This window comes from Muscardinus avellanarius (genome assembly GCF_963383645.1).
Source record: "Muscardinus avellanarius genome assembly, chromosome: 1".
Lineage (NCBI taxonomy): Eukaryota > Metazoa > Chordata > Mammalia > Rodentia > Gliridae > Muscardinus > Muscardinus avellanarius.
In genome coordinates, this window is record NC_137786.1 from 115560295 (window position 1) to 115576015 (window position 15721).

At 41.9% G+C, this 15721-nt stretch overlaps 1 protein-coding gene across 1 annotated transcript in view; it reads left to right on the plus strand.

Moving 5' to 3' along the window:
- Positions 1 to 778: 778 nt before the first annotated feature.
- KCNN2 (potassium calcium-activated channel subfamily N member 2) overlaps positions 779 to 15721 on the plus strand; it is a gene marked incomplete at both ends in the record, with an annotated part of 167022 nt that continues 152079 nt past the window's right edge. The window contains 2 exon segments of the mRNA XM_080709285.1: positions 779 to 2035; positions 2623 to 2718. Coding sequence (XP_080565411.1) covers positions 779 to 2035; positions 2623 to 2718 — 1353 coding nt within the window.

Consider the following 15721-nt stretch of genomic DNA (forward strand, 5'->3'; position numbering starts at 1 on the left):
GTGAGCGGGCTGCAGCGGGGAAAGCCCTCCGCCCCCGCCAGGGGGACCCGGGAAGCCCGCGCGGGCTCCTCCGGGAATGGCGGGGATCCCCTCCGCCGGCCCCGCCCCCACCTCCCCCGGCCCGGGCGCCGAGGCGGTTAACCCTAGCAGCGCCGCAGCGCACTCTGGCGAAAGCTCAGTGCTGCCAGTCTGGACTCTGGCGCTCTGGCGCCGGGCGAATGGGAAAGATGCCCGCGCAGGGTCGCCTCTGATCCTACAGCGGCCAAGCCGGGGCTCCCGGAGCCCCGGAGTTTCGCTAAACGTTGCTGCACTGGCTTAGCCTGTCTTCAAATCGGCGCCCACTCGGAGCCCGGCGATCCCGAAGAGGAGGGCGTGGGGAGAGGGGCTGCGGTTTGGGATCCCTGCGAGGCGTGAGGGCGGTGGAGTGGCCCCGATTTGGCAGTCCCGGCGCCTGTCCTGTGGCCTGGTGGCTCGACGTGCTGCAATGCCCGGGGGAAGTGACTCCGGCCGAACGGGGAAACAGGGGGCGGCGGCACCGGAGGGAGAGGCGGCTCTCCTTGTCCCAACCTCTGCAACCCAGTTGCACTGCATGGGTGTTCTTTATCCCCAGCCATGCTCGGGGCGCTTGGAGCAGCTGGTGGAACACCGCCCTTGGGAGCCTGGCCCAGGTCTGCCCCAGGGTTCTCGGTCTGCAAATCCCCTCCCCATCTCTCGCTCACACACGTTCCCCTAAGCTGCGCGCGCCGCAAACTCAGTCTCGGTCCCCGCAGGTGATGTCATGCCCATTGTTTTGGTGCGCCCAGCCAATCGGACTCGCCGCCTGGATTCTACCGGAGCCGGCATGGGCCCTTCCTCGCACCAGCAGCAGGAGTCCCCACTCCCGACCATAACGCATTGCGCAGGGTGCACCACTGCCTGGTCTCCCTGCAGCTTTAACAGCCCTGAAATGGAAACCCCATTGCAGTTCCAGCGCGGCTTCTTCCCAGAGCAGCCTCCGCCGCCGCCGCGCGCCTCGCACCTGCACTGCCAGCAGCAGCAACAGAGCCAGGACAAGCCGTGCTCGCCCTTCGCGCCCCTCCCGCACCCTCACCACCGCCCGCACCGAGCGCACCAGCAGCCGGGCAGCGGCGGCAGCAGCCCCTGCCTCCGGTGCAACAGCTGCGCCTCCTCCGGCGGCCCGGCGGCGGGGGCGGGGGATAACCTGGCCCTGCTGCTCCGCACCGCGTCGCCCGGCGGCGCCTTCCGGACCCGCGCCTCCTCGCCGCTGTCGGGCTCTTCGTGCTGCTGCTGCTCGTCGCGCCGGGGCAGCCAGCTCAATGTGAGCGAGCTGACGCCGTCCAGCCATGCCAGTGCGCTCCGGCAGCAGTCGGCGCAGCAGTCCGCGTCCGCCTCCCAGTACCACCAGTGCCACAGCCTGCAGCCCGCCGGCAGCCCCACGGGCAGCCTCGGCAGCCTGGGCTCCGGGCCCCCGCTCTCGCACCACCATCAGCACCCTCACGCGGCGCACCACCAGCACCACCAGCCCCAGGCGCGCCGCGAGAGCAACCCCTTCACCGAAATAGCCATGAGCAGCTGCAGGTACAACGGCGGCGTCATGCGGCCGCTCAGCAACTTGAGCGCGTCCCGCCGGAACCTGCACGAGGTGGACTCCGAGGCGCAGCCCCTGCAGCCCGCCGCGTCCGTCGGAGGAGGTGGCGGCGCGTCCTCCCCGTCTGCAGCCGCCGCCGCCGCCGCCGCCGCCTCGTCCTCCGCCCCGGAGATAGTGGTGTCGCAGCCGGAGCACAACAACTCCAACAACCTGGCGCTCTACGGAGCCGGCGGCGGCGGCGGCGGCGGCGGCGGCAGCGGGCACGGCAGCAGCAGCGGCACCAAGTCCAGCAAAAAGAAGAACCAGAACATCGGCTACAAGCTGGGCCACCGCCGCGCGCTATTCGAGAAGCGCAAGCGGCTCAGCGACTACGCGCTCATCTTCGGCATGTTCGGCATCGTGGTCATGGTCATTGAGACCGAGTTGTCGTGGGGCGCCTACGACAAGGTACCGGCTCAAACCCTTGCCCGCCCTCCGGGAGAGGGGCGCGGGTGGTTGTGATGGGCACTGGTGGGCACCCTTCGAATCTGGGTCGGGAGTCTCTCTGGGAATATCCGCGAGCGCGGTTAGGACGCGCACCCAGTTGGCTAGGCAACTCAGCCGAAATCTTTCCGCGTGGAGCCAAAGTTCTGGAGGCACAGAGAGTGCCTGGCGTGGTCAGGCACACCGAAAAAGTGGTTCCTGAGTCGGTGGCGGAAAGCCTATGTATTCCTCCTCCCTGGCTCGCGCTATTACCAGGCCCGGTTCAACCCGCGCTTAAACTCAGGAGGAACTTTCTCTAGGGTTGAGCGAGGCAGAAGGTCCACGTTGGGACTGATCCAGTGGCCGAGCCAAGAGCCTTCCCAGCGAGGCGCACATCCAGCATGGTTTTGAGGCCCAGTGATCATACATTCCAGAGCCCAAACAGGTGCCCCCTCACCCGCGTCCCTTACTGTGTGTTCAGGTCCACTTGCGGCGTGGGTGGGGGGCGACTTTCTTGCTCTCGAAGGAGGTTAAAGTGCTGCTTTCTTAAAAGTCTTCGGTCTGTGTTGCAGGCGTCCCTGTATTCCTTAGCTCTGAAATGCCTTATCAGTCTCTCCACGATCATCCTGCTTGGTCTGATCATCGTGTACCACGCCAGGGAAATACAGGTAAGTTAGGTTCTCATCTTTATGAATGCCCCAAAGCCGTGCAGACAGCTGGGGGTGGGGGGTGCAGACACCAGAGGCTTTTTTCCAGGTCCTCCTCCTGTTCTTGATTGAGGTAATAGAAAACACTTGCTGGTTTTTTAGATCAGCTCCTGACCTGTTCTTTCCCGAAGTTAAAAACAAGGCAGTAATAGTTTCTAGGATGTATTATTAAAGAATTTCTTTAGGTAGATCAACCTCTATAAGACATTCAGCCTCAAGATTTGTTTCCATTAGGGCCAGTTACACATATATGGGGTGTCTTCTTTTATCTTGTCTTCTATAATGTAGCATAAAGAAAAAATGGTTTATAATGTTGCTTTCTAGCCTATATAAACATGATAAAACTTTTTCCTACAACTTTTTAACACATTTTAAAAGTTTATTAAGTTTATTGTATAAATTCTATTTATGTAGTAGTTTGTGCATTATAGTTATTAAGTTTATTTTTCTAAGTTGTTTAAGAGTTAAGGCTGGTACACTTGTGAAATCTCAACAGGAACATTTTTTTTTTTTTAATGCAGCCTGGAACTCTATTGCTAGATTTGCCAGCTGCTACTGGTAATATCAGACCACTCTATAAATTTATGGGATATTTTGTCAGTTGTTTACTTGGCTGTAGCTCACAGGCAAAAGAGTGTCAAAGTATCTGAATTAAAACAACTAGGGTTTTCAAAAATTAGATTGGGGTTTTACAGCTTAGAATTTACACACATATGTATTTTCTGGCTTCTCCAAGCCATTATTAGGTATTTGGTGGGACTGTGAAACTTTTGACTTTAGAATTCTTTTAAATTTAAAACATGGTATACCGGTCTTACTATATTTAGTACTTATATTAGTATATAATATTAAGTATTTTTAGTATGTTAATTTTAAATTAGTAATCAGAAAATGCATACTAAGTATGCAAGAAACTAACTTTAGTGATTGCCCAAGCTAAATAAAGATGCACATAATTCCCACTGAGGAGCGAGGACTTCATTTTGATCTTATATTTGCTAAAACCTTGAAAATGTGTTTTTGAAGGGATGAGGTTAGTGAATAAGAATTCAGAAAAGTGAGTATTTTGAGATAAAACTACGATAGCAATACGAGGCTGATACACATTTGAATTTTTGAAAGAACTTTGCATAGGTCCAACTATAATTCAATTCCTGTGATGGTGGACTCTTGAGATTCTTTCCAATGTTTGAAATGATAGCCAAAGTGCAATTTACACATTGTAAGTATATCTTTTCGTTTTTTACTTAAAGAATAATTAGAGTTGAAGAAACAAAATGGTCCTTTGACATAGTTTACAGATAGGGACCTGCGGTCAAAAGAGCTGAGTAGCTTACCGGATCACACTGTTAAACCACAATACTAGAGCAGCCCATCTTCTTTGCTTTTAGTTCAGAATGCTTTCTGCCCCACTCTGCAGCTTGCCAAAACTCTGAAACGTGGACATTGCTTTATTTACAATTTCCTTCTATGGCCCAAGTTTGGTATTTGAACAGTTAAGCTTAAGATGGTATTATAGAATGTTCTTGGTTGTTTTTAAAAAGTCAAGTAACTTTCAAGACTGCTTTTTTTTTCTTTAGAGTCCAGAATGGTTTTGCTTAGTACACCTTGGAATGAGAGACCTGGTTGATTTTTAAATTAATCATCAGCAGTCCTTGTATTGCCTGTTCCTTTTGAAGAACACACAGCTAAGAGAGCTTTCTTAGGGAGGGTGTTTGCCACTATTATCAACAAGAACAAGGTGTATTCTTGAAAACACTGACTTTTTGATAATTATTGGGAATTTTAAAAAATTACTCACAGGAGTCTAAGAAGAGCTGCCAAATGTTAATTATGTGTCCTAGAAACAAATGAAACCCGGATACTATAAAACTCTTGGGACTTAAGGAAACTGAGAAAAATATAAGACATTACATTTTTGTAGATTATTTTATGCTTGAATATGTTTCTTTCATTGCCTGAATTGGACTGTTTCTGTAATGCAAATGTATAAATATTGATTAGGGTGTGTTTAGCCTGGATAAGAAGAATGAGGACATGGACTGACTCTTTTTGGTGAATAAGCACGTTACTTCTTTGTTGTTGGATAATGTAAATATCACTCAATGTTAAATTTCTAAAATTGGCTTAATTTTTTATGTTATATTCTCTCTGTCAAATCTAATACATTTAAGATTGTTTCAAAATAGAGGCTTGGGTAATATTATCTAGTTACTTTGAATGTAGCTTTTATACTTGGTATTTTATCTAGAGGGCTTTTCCTTTCATGATGAGGCTTTAAATTCTCATCTGAAATGCTTTTAAAAACTAAATAAAATGGGAGAGGACGAAATAAATCTGAAGTCTTTGAGCTAGAAGTTAAGAACTGGAGATAAAAACAAAGGACTGTTCTAATTTGCTCAAAGGACAGAGTCAACAGTGCTGTCAGAATAGTTCACTCTGAAACTCTGTTCATAGAAAATGATGAATTGTGCCCTTCTTTTTAAATTATTGATGTCACTGCTGTAGCTTTATTTCTTTCACAAAAGACTTTTAAGCTAATGGACATTTGTATATTTACTACAAAATGTTTCAAATATATTGATTTAGCTCTGGGTTGAACTAAAAGTAAGGGGCATGCTGTCATTCAGAGAATGTCCTAGAATGTAGCATATAATCTACGTTTTTTAAGTTTTTATCATATTATTATGATCATTGTACAGTGATAGTTAGCTGGTGCGAGTTTCTGGCACATGGTACCACTGTCCAATATAGTGAAGTATAGTAAGAGGTACAGCTGATGTTCTGGCTCCATGTCTGCCAGCATTGCTTAATGAAGCTTGGGGAGGCAGGCCTTGACATTTCATGTAGAACCTTGGAAAGCAAGTCAGTATGACCTTTTATAAAATGTTTATACACACTCTGGCAAAATAAAATGGTTCAGGTGAGTCATGGGCGGAAGTGCTGGGATTAAAATAGTGTGATGGGGAAGCTTTGTAAGAACAAAGTCCAGTAAATTTCAACTTTGGAGTGATTTTTCAGTACCACAGACAGCGCAGTACACCAGGCTATATAGTTTGCTCATTTCACTAATCGCCTTTACTCCCCACAACCAAAAATGAAACCTTTTTGTTGTTGTCAGAATGCTTATATTAAGTCAGATTGAGTGGGAGCAAAATTTCAGAGAAGTCGCTATTAGATTGTTTTCAAATAGACATTTGGCCTTTCCCTATTCATCAATAAAGCCAGAAAAGTGAGTAAGCAAATAAATAAATAAATACATAAATAAGCAAACTTTAATAAGTACCTATGTGTCCTGATCCTGACAAACACAGGATTCTAAAGTGGGAAAGAAAACCCCTTGAGTAAATAGCTGTTTTTTTTTTTCTTGGTTCTTTTGGAACTGGAAAAAGTAGCAGATACTATATATAAAAGAATCAAGTAACATTTTCAAATTTTATAAAAGAAATCCCTACAGTATTTTTTCCCTTCGATAATTAGCTTCCTTGCCTTAAATCTCAATCTCAAATTATAAGAAAAACATCACTGTGATTTCTGGTGACTTTTATTTTCATACCATCCCTGCAATGAGGTTGGGGATAATGCTCTGACAGTATAAGTATAAAACATAATTTAAATATTCGTATGACCTTCAACATCAGGAAATTTAAATTTAGAGTTTACTTCATATTTTCAGCTTTATTGTACTATCATTTTTCTCATAGAACCAATTTTAGTATTTTTTGTTTAGTATTTTGTATTTTATATTTATTAGTTTGTATCACTTAGTATTTTGACCCTGACAAACACAGGATTCTAAACTAGGAAAGAAAGCCCCTTGAGTAAATAGCTTTTTTTTTTTTAAATTGGTTCTTTTGGAACTGGAAAAAGTGACAGATACTATACATTAAATTGGAAAGCATTTTTGTTTTTCATTTTTTTTTTCGCCCTTTGGTAAGAACAGAATTATATAATAGATAGCATTTGAGAAAACACTCTAATTTTTATTTTGTAATAGAATAACAATGTATCACAATCAAGTTAGCCTTTCAGAGGTAAACTGTAATTGGAATAATATATAAGAGAATGGTAACTGGAAGAATAGAAATAAAGATTTCACTTCACTTGTCCACAAAGGCCACACAAAGAGAGAAGGAGCAAATGAGAGCAGGGGCCTCAGTGGCCGCGAAGCCCACTGGCCTGGCTCCCCGAGCTTTGCAGCCCTGGGGGAGCTCCCACAGGAGGCCAGCACCTGCGTCCAGACTGCAGGAAGTACTGCATGTAGTTGTTCTTACTGATAAAAGAACGAGTATACAAAATAAAGGAAATTGAACGTAATAGAGTTGAAGTAAAAAGTGTAAGTCACATTCTGTGTCGTCTTAGTCCTATTTTTCAGAGGTGACCACATTTAAGTTTCATATATACACATCCAGCATTTTAAAAACAAATATTTAGAAGTATTTATTTATATGTATACCTCATTGTTATTTCTGAATATTACTGTAGGTTTTTTCTCATAACCCATAGAAACTTAGTTCATTCTTCTTTAGTAATTGTGGGTTATCCTATTTTATGGGTGTACTGTGGATTACGTTGCCAGCCCTGTGCTGAGAACCAGTCGGCAGTTTGGAATTTTCTAGGCGTTTTCTATTACAAGCAGTACTAAAATGAACATCCTTGTGCATTTGTTTATTTGTTTGTTTTTGTGGTACTGGGAATTGAACCCAGGGGCTTTTTACCGCTGAGCTATACCCTAGCCCTTTTTACTTTTCATTGTGAAACAGGGTTTTCTGCTAAGTGGCTGAAGGCTTTGCTAAGTTGCTGGGTCTGTCCTTGAACCTGTAATCCTCCTGTATCAGCCTCTCTAGTACTGGAATTATACATTCCAGTACAACATTCCAATTGAAATTATACATTCCAATACAACAGCTCAACTGTGTATTTGTTTTTAATTTATATATATATATATATATATATATATATATATATATATATATGTATATATTATATATATGGGTAGATATTTCCAGCAGTAAAATTGCTTAATAAATATTAGTACTGGGGGTTAGCTTAGCGGTAGAGTACTTGCCCAGCATGAATGAAATAGGCCCTGGATTCAAATCCTAGTACCACAAACACAAACAAGCAAAGGAACAACACTAGCTCTTCAGAAGGATCAGAGTATATATTCCCTGCTTTCCCATACATCATTCCTCTATTATGTCATTAACTCTGAATATTATAATAAGCAATTCTTATTATCTTTGGGGTTTTTGCTCTTAAAAGTGTTTTCCTTCTGGGAAAAGATATTTTTGGAGAAAAACTATTTAAGGATGAAGCTCATGACCTTATAGGCTTCTGTGCATCTATTTTATAATATCTAGCAATTTATTATCTAATCTGGAAAAGAGAATCATCACTGGAAAGAGGTAGTCTGAAGTAAATATTTGCCACATTTTTATTAATTTAGTTTAAAAAGTTTGGAAGCATGTTTGGAAGATGAAGGAAGCTAAAATACTAGAAGAAAATAATCTTATAATGGCTTTTGTTCTCTTCTATGTCTGTGGCATAGATGAACATTATAGCTACACAAAAGAGATGAGGAGAGCCCACCTGAGATCTGTCTGGTGTGGCTTTCAAGTCAGTGACTGCTGTCTTTATTCCCAGCAAACGCTACATCGTGGTAATGAGAGTCTCTGGAATTTTCATTTCACATATACACTATAGAAATGAAGTTACTTGGGAATAATATTCTCTGCCTGCCTTGTAAAGATCTCTGCATTATTAATGAGTGTGACTCTAAATAAAGTGATCCTGATGTGTTTACAGACCAGCCTCACAGTTAGTTGAACAAAGAGCACAGCTTTGAGTTTCACAGAGGTGGGTTTGCTAGGGCTTCAATCCCATTTCTGGGCCATGTTTTGGAAGAGAAGGGCACCGAAGCTTGTCATTTTCCCAAACCACACCTGGCAGGGTAGGCAGAGGAAACCTGTATTGATTTAACTTCAAGGAAGTTGCATTTGGTCAGGATAGAAAGGTGCTTTTTAGAAAGGATTTTTGCATGGTAAAAATGCTCTAATATTTGATGCTTTGAGAGTCTATTAGATAGTTCTTATTTTTAGGAAAATTTTATTTATGTTGAGGTGAAGTCTAGTTTTATTCATTCCAAAGTCAACATTTTAAAAGTTTTTGAGCTCAGCAAATACAATGGTATTATGATGGTAAGACTCCTTACTATTTGGAGCTGACACTCCAAGGAGGTGGAGGTAAGGAGTGAGAGAAACATAACTCTAGAAAGAAAGTGCTTGGAAGTTAAGTGCCATGAAAGAGACAAAAGGGCTGAGTTGGAAAATTGGGGAATCGAGGGCTGTACACAAGAGATGAGAGGATTAGAGGGTAACTTTCTAAGAAGTGATGTTGAAAATGATGCGTACAGGAAAAGAAGTACTCAGTGGTGGCAGTGCCTGTGGGAACTTTGTGTGCAAAGACCTCCTCCCTGGAAGGAGTTTACTGTGCTTACACAATGAGGGAAACAATGTGGCCCCAGCCTGGCAGAATGGTGACAGATGGGTGAAGGGGTTGTGGGGACCCGATGTGGAATGGTCATGAGGCCTTGGTAAGGATGTTTGGACTTTATTTGCAAAGTGCAGTGGGGAAGTCACTGAAGGGCTTAAAGCAGGGAGACTCCTCATTTAACTTAATATTTAAGAAAAGGTTTTTTTTTGTGTGTGCTCTAAGGAAGTTGGTTAGGAGCCTCTTAGGCTCTTGGTAAAGTACATTGTAGACACAATGCTCACGAGTCTTGGATAGCAGCAGTGGAGATGTGAAAGTGATCTGGCTATATGTAATTTCATAAAGCAGAACAGGCATTATAAAATTAAAACAGGATTCCTCCTTCTTTTCCCAACCTGCTGTTTGGGCTTCTTCTGTCCGCAGCCTGCTGGGTCAGCATGACAATGATTAAGGCCAACACTAAGAAAGGTATAAACGCTAAAACTTAGAAGGCTACAGGCCTGGTAAGAGCTAAAAAAAATAAAAAATCCTCTCATATACACGTTGACAAAGCATAGGCTATGGCCTGGTAATAACCCAGATAAGGAAGAAGAGATAGGATAAACCCTATTTAAGATCCAGGGACCTGAGGGCGGGGGCACACTCTGATGTATTGCGTTCTCCTTGGAAGCATGAAGCTTTTGTCTGTCTCCACCCTCCCCTTTCTCTCTGTCTGCTTGTAATAAAAATTTGCTTAAGCATTGTAATCAAAGGAAGTCTCCAGGCATTTTTTTCCCCTCTAAACTAGCCTATAAGAAGAATTGGCTAAGTGATGGCCACCCAGAACCTGTTACAGAAGGGATGACTTGAGACCAGATTGGAGGTAGAATGGATGTACTCATGGATTGGATGTGTCAGGTGAGGGCAAGAGACACAGGGAAATGGGTGGAACTGGAGGACATTATGCTAAATGAGATTAGTTAGTCACAAAAGTAAGAAATCAGATGCTCTCCCTAATATGCGGAAGCTAGGGAGAAAATGGATATAGGAGAAACTCTAGACAAAGAAGGAGAAACTATAGATGAGCAAATAAGGAGGCCCGACTGGGGTGGGGGTGCAAATGGGAGGGTGCAAGAGGGAAATTCCCTATTGTACATTCACAAACATAACCAAGTCAATCACTAAGCCAAACATGAGATGAGGGAGGGGAAGGCAATGGGGTGGGACTTGGTTAAGGGCTGATTCAGTGATGTGTGCATGTATGCCTCTGTCATATTTTACTCCATTAGGATGTATGACTGTTATGCACCAATAAAAAATTTTTAAAAGAGTCAATGTGAAGATGGTCTGTGGGGTTCTGGTTAGAATGACAAAATACATGGTGCAAGATGGGAAGACTCAGATTCAGTAGTAGGATATAGATTCAGGAATTTGTTTCAGGATAATACATTTGAAATGCTGCTGACTATATATTAGAATCTGAAGTTCCAGGGGAAGGTCTGCATTGGAATTTAAATTTGGGAATTATCAGCTTAGAGACTATTTAAGCCTATAAGAATTGATCAAACCAGTGAGAGGAATAGAAAAATGAGAAGATTGAGTCAATCTTTTCTAACATGTAGAGGTTGAATAAAAGGAGAAACTAGAAAAAATGAGACAAGAATGAATTGTCAGGGTTATAGGAGGTGGAGGAATAGGAGTGTTTTAAGGAGGAGGGCACTGTCCTCCGTATCAAATGCTGCCAAGGTCTGTTAATTGGGGTACAGAAGTGCTCTTTGGATTTGGCAAGTTGAAGGTCCTTACTGACCTTGATGAGCCATTTCCGTGGAGGGGGAGAGAAAGACAACAAACTGCAATTTCCAGTATAACAGAGTCAACTGATTCTTGCTTTCACAGGATCACAGAGCAAACATTTAAACATCAGTTATGTCTCTTTAAATGCTCTTCTCCTTACACAGATCCACTTTGTTTGACTGTTCCCAGGCATACTTTGTCTGGTCACTTTCCTCTGCACTTACTCCATTTGGTTGAATTTCCTCTTCAAAGGGGAAGGGAAGGTTGTAAACATCTCCAGTACTTTCAGATAGGTTCTGCCAAGTAGATCTGTTGTTTCCCTTCATCAAAAATGCTGCATTATACTGGCTAGAATGGTCATTGTTTCGCATAAACTGTTGCCAAGTGACACATGTAAAATTGTTACTGAACTAAATATACAGCTTTGCATTTACTAACCTCATTAAATGCACTTTCAGTTTCAACCAGACAGTTGCCTGAATCATAGTTCTGAGGTTTAATTAACAAGCCCTTGTTTAGGTTTGGAAAGTTCCATGTCTATGGAATTGACAAGACCCCAGATTCTGTACTGGTGCTTGATTCCACTCCAGAAACATAGTCAGCGTTCGTGGTTCTTTGCCAGTTTTCACTCCTGCCATTGACACACTAGACTCTTCCTGTGTAGTGTTGGGCTGGCTGCAGGTTTGAAAAGCATGTCCTTGGATCCCCAGCGGGCAGAGTGAGGGGCCGAGGTCAGAGCTCAAACTGAGGTCCGCTTTCAGTTAGTCACTGTCTGCTGCTCATCAGTGGTGTTTGTGTGGCCTTTCTAGAAACAATTCCATGAGTTCTATTAGTAACCCCCTGTTTTTCTGGCTCTTCTACAAGAAGTCACAAGGTTCCTGTGCTAAAAGCCACATATTCTGAGTAAACTGCAGTGTCATGATCTCTCAGCCTATTAATGATTTTTAAGAAGGACACAGAACTGGCTTGCTCATAATTTTAGGCACTGTACTAAAGTTTTATGACCTAATGCCACTTTTCTTAAAATTGTTGTTTCTTTTATCCACCAGGTTATAAAATTAATAATGATTCAAGGCATATGCCTGTAATCCTAGTATTTGGGAGGTTGAGACAGGAGTATCATAAGTTTGAGGTCCGTTTTTACAATTTAAGGAGACCCTGTTTCAAAATAAAAGTAAGGACTGAGGGTATAGCTCAGTGGTAGTGTGTCCATGGGTTCATAACACACACACACACACACACACACACACACACACACACACACACCTATTCATGTTATAAAACTTATAAAACAGGGCTGGGCATAGTGGTCCATGCCTGTAATCCCAGTACCTGGGAGGCTGAGACAGGAGGATTGCAGCTTTGAGGGCAGCTTCCACAATTTAGCCATACCCAGTTTAATAATAAAGTAAATAAATAAAAAGGGATGGGGCATAGCTCAGAGGTAGAAAGCCTCTGGATTCAATCTCTGGTACCACAAAAAATAATTGTAAAAATAGGAAAATATAAAAAAGACCATTAATTAGAATAATCTTACCACCCAGGGTAACAACGTACTTACGTGTAATACACAGACACGGTACTTGCTATTTATCCATGTACATAAAATTTGTATTCTTTTTATGTAATTTTCAATTGCTTTTTCTGGATCTTTGAAAATTCTTAATAGCAAATTAAGATATCAGTTAAACTCTTTCTCTTATTTTTGGACACTTAAGAAAAATGAGAAATAATATTTGAAATAAATCATATAGGTAATATCCTTGGTGACTGACTGATGACTGCGCATCTGTAATGATTTTCTGAGGATAAACTGGCAAAACAGAAATTGTTGAGTTAAATGACATTATAAAGACAATTAGTAGTTTGTAAAATTGTCCCCTCAAAAGTTTTTTTTTTTTTTTTTTTTTTTTTATCAGAGCCTGGCATGGTGGTGCATGCTTGTAATCCTAGCATTTGGGAAGTGGAGATTGGAAGATTGTGGTTCATGGACAGCCTCAGCTACTTAGCGAGGCCCCTTGCAACTCAGTGAGACCCTGTTTCAAAAAATAAAGAAGAGTAAAAAATAGGGCTGGGGGTATAGCTTGGAGGTAGAATGCCCCTTGGTTCCACCCTAAGTATTGCAAAATTAAAAAAGTTTTTATCACTCTGTTTTTTTTTTTTTGTGGTACTGGGGTTCCTGGAAGCCCTTCTACCTCTGGGCTACACTCCCAGACCTATTTTTACATTTTTATTTGGAAACAGGGTCTCCTAAGCCAGTGTGCGCGGCTGGCTTCGAACCTGCGCGATCCTCCTGTCTCTGCCTCCCAAGCGCGGGGATTACAAGCATGCACCACCACGCCCGGCTATCACTCTGTTTATTATTGAAATGGTTCAAACTACATTATTAAATAATGTTGTAGTTATAGTCTGGAATGTCAAGACCCAATGTACTATCGAGAATCTTGAGTACTGTGCTGTATAAATCTAGGAAATTGCTTCTCTGTAGTTTCTACACCTTGCAATTTCTCTATGATCTAAGTCTAAAGTAGATTTTTAAATATTGCCTAACAGTTTTGTAAAAGGATATCTCTGTAATTTTTCTAATAATTAGAATGCATATGGAAACAGTATAACAGCATTATTTAAAGGTAACTCTGTCCCCAGTTATTTCCTTTTTTTATTATAGGAAGCTGTATGAACTATACTTACTGAAATTTTCCTTTATAAACTTTCCTGCTGAGGAGAGTTTATTAGACTCTTCTTTCAATTATTTACTGTTTTTGCAATATAGACTCGTGGCTTCTTGTACTGCCTCTGGAGCCAAACTGTCTCGAGTTCCTTCCCATTTTTGCCACTAATTAGCTGTGTGACCTTGGACAAGTTTCTTAGTGTCTTAACTTCAGTTTCTTTGTCAGTAAAATGGGAATTACAGAACATCTCTCTCATGAGGTTGTTATGAAGATGGAGTGAGTTAATGTATATGAAACACATAGAACACTGCCTGGAACATGCTGAGGGCTGTTTACAAGGCAGCTGCTCTGTTCCTTATTGTGCTTTTTACTAATCTCTGTTTTGGGGGTTTGTTGGGGTAGAAGGGAAGGAATTGGAGCCCAACTACACTGGGATTTGGGAAACAGCAACAATTATTTTGTTATTCTCAAATTTATGAAAAGGATCAGAAGAGAGTGGCCATTTGGATGGTGTTCATGAGCTTATGAACACTTCTGTGTGGTTATGTGTGCCTGTGCATGCATGCGCACCCCCATAGAGTTTTAAATGAAAGCATTTCATCTCTGTTAAAGACAGCCTAAAACAAAATTTCATATTCTCCCTATGAGTAAGTTGGCTAACGTAAGAGGAAAACCATCGTTTTGGCTGCTGGGTTTCAGATCTATAAAAAATTGCTAACGTACCATGATATTGTGGCTAACAGTTTTTACCAAAATGGCCATTTTTTCTTAAGCCTGTCACAGGCTCAACCCTAGGTAAGCCACTTTAACTCCTTCAGGCCTCAGAGCTGATTGCCTCATCACTAATTAGGACCCTAGTGACTTAAAAGAGTTAAGTAAGTACGCTGAAAAGTAAGCAAAGGGAATAATTTGGCTAATGGAAAATTCTAGTATTAAGCTGCTGCTTAAAAGAGTAAGAGTTAGTAAACAGCCTGAGACACACATTTCAACTACTGCGATAGGCAGCATCTGTCTGCCTTTCTGTAGTTCCACAGGCTAAATTAAAAGCTTACCCCCATCACCCTTTTTCAAGACTGGGTATACATCTGGTGAGAATTGTGTATCATGCTACTACTCCTAACCTCAGTGCTTGGGGTGTAATAGTCTGAAAGAATGAGGAAGAGCTTTTGTGGGTCATCATGACAAGTGATATCTCAAAATGTTATTGGTACTGCGATTGGTTTACTTTTTATCAAGGAATCTTCTGATTCATTTCAAATAATTGCTGACTCTATATATGCCATTCCCTTGTTTTGAACATTGTGTCATTTTTAGGTTAATTTTGGAGTTTGCTTTTTGAATTCATAGGACACAGTGGTTTTGAGACATTGTAAGCTTTGAACTTTATCTTGTATACAAATTTTAACAGCCAAGATTCTAGATTTTATACCAGTAAATTCTGCTTTATTTTCTTTAAGAGTCTGAGTACATTTACCCATTATGTACTTATCTGAAATTGCTGTCCTGTATTAAAATGAGGTTGTTTCCAAACAATTTGACTATTTGGGTATAAGTGTATTTCTTTTTTGTTTGTTTGTTTGGTCACTGAGATATTTGGCTTCTATCAGGAAGCTTTCATATTCCAAAATAATCTATGCAAATATTTATTTACTCATTTTGACATAAACATACTCAATTTTTAGGAGAAAGTATAAAGCAATATAGTAAGTATAGTTTTGACCTTCACTTGTCTTAAAATAGTGTCTATTCTATTGTCATGAAGGTTAAACTACATGGGTACTATGTGTAATACCCTTGATGGTTGAACTACATAGCTAAACAGTATATGGGTACTGATATTTAAGCTATTCAATTTTTACTGATTGGCTAAGGGAAATTATATCCCTGCATTAGATTTATTCTTATGATCACAGATTATTTAGGGCATTGAAAAACAATAATAGGCTGACTATTAAAGCTGAATGCATATAATGTTATATGTAACTGATTCCTGTGGGATTGATAATTATAATTATGCTTTTTCAAGG